This window comes from Pseudophryne corroboree, chromosome 1 (assembly GCF_028390025.1).
Source record: "Pseudophryne corroboree isolate aPseCor3 chromosome 1, aPseCor3.hap2, whole genome shotgun sequence".
Classification (NCBI taxonomy): Eukaryota; Metazoa; Chordata; class Amphibia; order Anura; family Myobatrachidae; genus Pseudophryne; species Pseudophryne corroboree.
In genome coordinates, this window is record NC_086444.1 from 463319230 (window position 1) to 463325270 (window position 6041).

Sequence of the window (6041 nt, forward strand, 5' to 3'; positions counted from 1 at the left end):
TATAGATTTACCCATTTATATTTTTTTAAATTTCAGATTATGAATGCTACTTCAGTTGAGAATCTTCAAGACGTGTTGTATGAAAATAACCTGCTCCTTAATCTTGCTGGCTGTCTCCGTGTAATTAAAACAGTTGACGACAAACACCAAATTGTCCAAGACTACTTGCATTGGTATCTACGGGATAGAACAATGCATTCTGAAGAGAGGTTATTACATTTAAAGTTTAAATAATGCCACGTTTATTTAATTGTTGGATTTTCCAGTCGGATTATACTGACTTTATAGAATACTTTAGTGTTGAGTAGAATGCATAACCAGTTGCTTCTGTATGCTATAAAGATTAGCTGCATAAAAGAAAATACCTTTTTTTTTTTTTTTTTCTTTTTTTTTTTTTGGAGATAAACAGCGTAACTATTTAAATGTGTGCAAAATGTAGAAAAAATGTATATTAAAATTTAGTGTTGGTAAATTGCAATGAACAAAAGTCCCTCTAGAGCAGTGGTTCCCAAGCTCTGTCCCCAAGTAACCTCAACAGTTCGTGTTTTCCAGGTCACCAAGCAGTTGAACAGGTGTATTCATTACTCACTGACACATTTTAAAAGACCCACAGGTGGACCAAATTATTTCACTTGCAATCCTGTGAGGGGACCTGGAAAATATTAACTGTTGGGGGTACTTGAGACCGCGGTTGGGTACCACGGCTCTAGAGGGTAAAACAGGATTTTAATTACCTACCGGTAAATCCTTTTCTCTTAGTCCGTACAGGATGCTGGGCGCCCGTCCCAGTGCGTACTGTATCTGCAGTTATCGGTTATGGTTACACTCATGTTGTTTTTCTTTTCAGTCAGTCCGTTGCTGATGTTATTCATGCCATGGCATGCGGTATGCTATTTTTGTTTGTGTTTACACAGGTTGTTACATTTTCGGTCAGCATATTGCTGTATATTTTTCATGCCGTCAGCTGGTGTTCTATTGAATGCCACGTTCTGCGGCATGTTTGAGGTGTGAGCTGGTATGACGCTCACCGTGTTTAAACAGTAAATTCTTTCCTCAAAATGTCCGTCTCCCTGGGCACAGTTCTATAACTGGAGTCTGGAGGAGGGGCATAGAGGGAGGAGCCAGTTCACACCCATTCAAAGTCTCTTATAGTGTGCCCATGCCTCCTGCGTATCCCGTCTTTACCCCATGGTTCTTTTGGAGTCCCCAGCATCCTCTACGGACTAATAGAAAATGATTTACCGGTAGGTATTAAAATCCTATTTTTCTCTTACGTCCTACAGGATGCTGGGGTCCATATTTGTACCATGGTGATGTACCAAAGCTCACCGAACGGGAGGGAGAGCGCGGAGGACCTGCAGAACTGATTGACCAAACTTTAGGCCCTCACTGTCCAAAGTATCGAACTTGTAAACGTAGCAAACATGTTAGACCCAGACTAAGTAGCTGCTCGGCAAAGTTGTAAAGCCTAGACACCCCGAGCAGCCACCCAGAAAGAACCCACCTTAGAGTAGAGTGGGCTTTAACAGATTTGGGACACTGCAATCCTGCAGTAGAATATGCATGCTGGATAGTGACTCTGATCCAGTGAGAGATCGTCTGCTTAGAAGCAGTACACCCAATTTTCTTGGGATCATACAGAACAGAGTCCGATTTTCTGTGACGAGCAGTCCTCTTCACATAGATTTTCAGAGACCTTGAAACATCTAAGGACTATGACGAAATAGAGGAGTCAGTAGTAGCGACTGGTACCACAATAGGTTGGTTGATACAAAAAGCCTACACAACCTTTAGAAGGAACTGCTGATGTGTCCGGAGCTCAGCTCTATCTTCACGGAAGATTAAGTAAGGGGCTTTAACAAGACAAAGCCCCCAACTCCGACACACGTCTAGCAAAAGCTAAGGCCAACAAAGTGACAGCCTTCCACGTGAGAAACTTGACTTCAAACTCCTGTAGAGGCTCGAACCAATCCGATTGGAGGAACTGTAACACCACATTAAGATCCCATGGTGACATAGGTGGCACAAAGGGAGTCTGGATGTGCAGAACTCCTTTCAAGAAAGTCTGTTCCTCAGGGAGGGAAGCCAGTTTCTGGAAGAAAATGGATAAGGCCAAAATCTGGACCTTTATGGATCCCAAACTCAGGACCATATCCACACCTGCTTGCAGGAAGAGGAGAAACCGTTCCAGTTGAAATTCCACTGTAGGAAACTTCTTGCATTCACACCAAGATACATACTTTTTCCAAATGCAATGGTAATGTTTAGACGTTTCTCCTTTCCTAGCCTGTATCAGGGTAGGAATAAACTTGTTCGGAATGCCTTTTACGAGCTCATATCTGGTGTTCAACCTCCATGTCGTTAAACGTAGTCGTGGTAAGTCTTGATAAGTGAATGGACCCTGTTCCAGAAGGTCCTCCCGAAGAGTGAGAGCGTTCAGGATGCTCCTCACAGCGCTGCAGTAAAGTACCGCTGAGCCGTCCGGGAGCGCACTTAATACTGCGCTCCTACCCTGAAGCCGCCATCTTCACACCGTCCCCCTGCTTGTTAGGTGGTGGCGGTGACTCCCTCGCCACACTTCAGCTCTGCAAGGGGGTGGTGGCCTGCTGCTGGGGTGAGCATTCCCCTGCGGCGGGGAGCGATCTATACCCTCTGGAGCTCAATGTCCAGTCAGTGGAGACAGTGGCTCAGACCCCGCAGGGCGGACACTCCTCCCCCGTTATTCCCCCCCTGCTGGCAGGCTGTTGCCAACAGCCTCCTGTACAAAAACAAACTCTAAAAAGTAACTTTACTAGAAAAACTCTATAGAGCTCCCCTAGGTGTGAACGGCTCCTCCGGGCAAATTTTCTAAACGGAGTCTGGTAGGAGGGACATAGAGGGAGGAGCCAGCCCACACTATTAAAGTCTTAAAGGTACTAATATGGACCCCAGCATCCTCTAGGATGTAAGAGAAATTTACTAAATATCAATTTGTTTTTGGAGTGTTTCAAAAATTTGAGTGTTATTTTACAAATCACATATTTACTAAATCCTCAATCAATTTCAAATCTTTTTTTTATTTTAATTTTAGACTAGTACTTTAGAGTCTGGGTACAGGTACCATAGGCCCATTACATGCTGGCCCTTGTGGTTCTAAAAGTTCAAAGCTGCTGGTGTAGGATTGCTGTAATCTCTAGTATCACTGTAAAGAAATAAGACTGGTACCCACACCATTTTTCTCCTAATTTTGATTAACCAGAATGGGCTCAGAAACTTTGTAGGATGGGTTAATCACGCAATTTTTTATTTTGTTTAAATTTAACTCTTTATTCTATAATATACCAAAGCATGCACAGATATTGAGCTATGCCGTCCTTATAATCTGTCTCTATTTGACTGATGTCTCCCATAAATAAGGGAATCTCAATGTAATTGACTAAAACTGGACACCAGAAACTGAAGATACCATAAAACACACTGCTTGTCCAGCGATTTGTTTTAGACTTCACACACAATTTTGTGTAGATTTTACCTAAGTAAACAGGCAGCGTTAGTTTAGCATCAGAGGGTGATCGTCAGTGGTGAGTACCAACCGGGGGCCCAGCTAGGAGTGACCCCCTGGTTTACTGTGCAGCTGACAGCATAGTGTGGAGGGCAGAACCCTCCTGTGGGGTCCCGCTATGGCCCCCGCGTGAGACTGGCTAAATAAAAGGTAAACCAAGCATTTATGTGAGGTTTTTAGATGCAGGGAAACATGGCCAGTATAAACATACAGCAGTAGCTCCGTTGCCATGGTGGGGGTCGGAGCTACATTAGAGCGGGCTCAGCAGCATTTTGGCACCTGCAGCAGCCTCCACAACTGCCCCTAGATCTTTCATTTCATCCTTCCGGAGTCCAGAAGGACTACCTATAGTTTATCTGTAGCGATTTGTTAATGTCCCAATATTCTATTGATTTAAATGTTTTAATTTTAGATTTAAAGAGGGACTGAAGACATTGGGTGTGCTTGACGCAATGAATGCGCATCCGGATTTATTTAAAAAAGCATTTATATGGAAAAAGGATGTTATGACATCCGATGTCGTGTCTCATCTCTTCAAAATATCCTATAGTCCAGTGGGTAGTAATGCAAGGATTCGTGAAGAGAGAATTATTTGCTACTGGCGAGACTTTATTCTGGATTGTGAAGGTTAGTATACTTTTATTTTCACATGCTTACATATATGCAAAAGTGCAAATGCCGGTACTAATGATTTTTAAGTTGATGATAACATTTGCTTTTATTTGGTTTCACTATTTCAGAGAGAGAATGCAGAACCAAGCTACAAGATATACTGTTGTTTGTGACTGGCGTAAACCATATTCCACCAATAGGACTTGACCCACAGCCATCCATTGAATTTATTGATGGATCGTCAAACTATCCAGAGGCTAACACTTGTGGCAATGTGCTTAGACTTCCATTTTCCAAAGGTTACAAAGAATTCAAAGAAAACTTAGAATTTGGTATTCTGAATTCACCTGGTTTTGGCCGACCATAGTATGTTTTGTTTTTTTTACATCTTTACCGTTTGTAACGTTTCTTGAAGTTGGAACATAGATGTTGACTATGACACTTAAAGGACCATCCCTCTGTATAATGTAGTTTCTGGATAGTTTTGTATTGTCCAAAACTGGGCTAGATGCTGATGGAAAAAAGTATATATATATATATATATGTTCAGTGTCACATCTCTCTGCCCAAATCATCTAACACACCGCATAACACTATGCTACTACTGACACTAACATTGAGACACACAACCTATGTATAGTATTTGTATCCAAATATACATACACTAAAACACAAACTCCAGTGGTTTGAGCTCAGTTAACTTATGTCTTCTTATGCTGGGTACACACTGGCTGATATATCAGCCGTTCTGTTGAATGGCCCATATATTGTGGGTCAGTCAGCCAGTGTGTACGAACGATATATCTGTGAATGCTGTCCGTTGGCCCTGCAGTACAGCCGACTACCAATATATCTGTCGATTTTATTGGTGCATCGCTGTGTCTATGGGCGGTCAATGAATGGGCAGGCACATGTTAACACCCAAACAGTTGATGATGTCAGTCCCGATGGATCAGGCAGTGTGTTTGCTCAACACAATGCCCGGCCGTCCATACATATATATGCAGATATATCTACTAGTGCGGCACTTCAGCTATTGAGAAACTACACATCTCAGCACGCCCTGACACAGCTTTAGCATTCTCTGACAGCAAAACTGTGTCAGGGCATGCTGGGATATGTAGTTTCACAACAGCTGGAGGGCCGCAGTTTGGACATGCCTGTACTAATGTGTACCCAGCATTATATATATCAAAGGTGGCCTCACCTACAGTATAAGTAGTGCAGCCCACCATTCCTCATAGTTAAAATATCTCAGTGTGCAGGTGTCCATTTTAGAGGAGGTGACTAGGAGTTTTCATTATGTTTAAACATTTGATTCATAGAGTCTATGTGCAGCCTTTTCAACCCACCCTTTTTTATTATGGGGATGCTTTAAAAACTTGCTGTTTTTTCAACATATTTAGTTAAATGTTTGTTCTGTTTTTATACTATTTAGAGCAGAGTAAAATTTACGGAGGGAGTTGACTGCAAAACCAGCTGGTCTTGCCTATATTTTTGTAATAAAAATTTAGAAATTGTGACCCAAGCCTGATATTTAAATTGTCACAGTATATCACACATTTATTCCTGTGGGTGTTCTATTTGTGTCCATTACAATGTTTCTCATTTATCTCCTTTAGTTCTTGTACGGTCTGTAATGTAGCTTTTTTTTCAGTGTCCTTTCTATCACATCCTACAAATTGCATCTGCTGTTATATTGTAATGTTTGTGCTTCCTTAAAAAATAAAAAAAATAAAGTATTTACATTTAAAGTCAAAATGGGACTGACTGCAGAATGCTTGCAGCAACAAATAGCTAGTGTGTCATGGAAATGCTTTTGGCACACGATATAGTAAAAAAATTTCACACAGGAGGCAGAATACAGTAGCTACGGGGGGAGGGGAGG

General features: G+C 41.8%; 1 protein-coding gene across 2 annotated transcripts in view; it reads left to right on the forward strand.

Annotated features, from left to right (window-relative positions):
- The window catches only part of LOC134903597 (uncharacterized), a 29477-nt gene extending 23860 nt beyond the window's left edge, over positions 1–5617 (forward strand). For both annotated transcript variants that reach the window (XM_063914489.1, XM_063914480.1), the window contains 3 exons: positions 37–209; positions 3954–4168; positions 4282–5617. In XM_063914489.1, coding sequence (XP_063770559.1) covers positions 37–209; positions 3954–4168; positions 4282–4520 — 627 coding nt within the window. In that variant the 3' untranslated portion in view covers positions 4521–5617. The remainder of the gene's footprint in view (positions 1–36; positions 210–3953; positions 4169–4281) is intronic.
- The last annotated feature ends 424 nt before the right edge of the window (positions 5618–6041 follow it).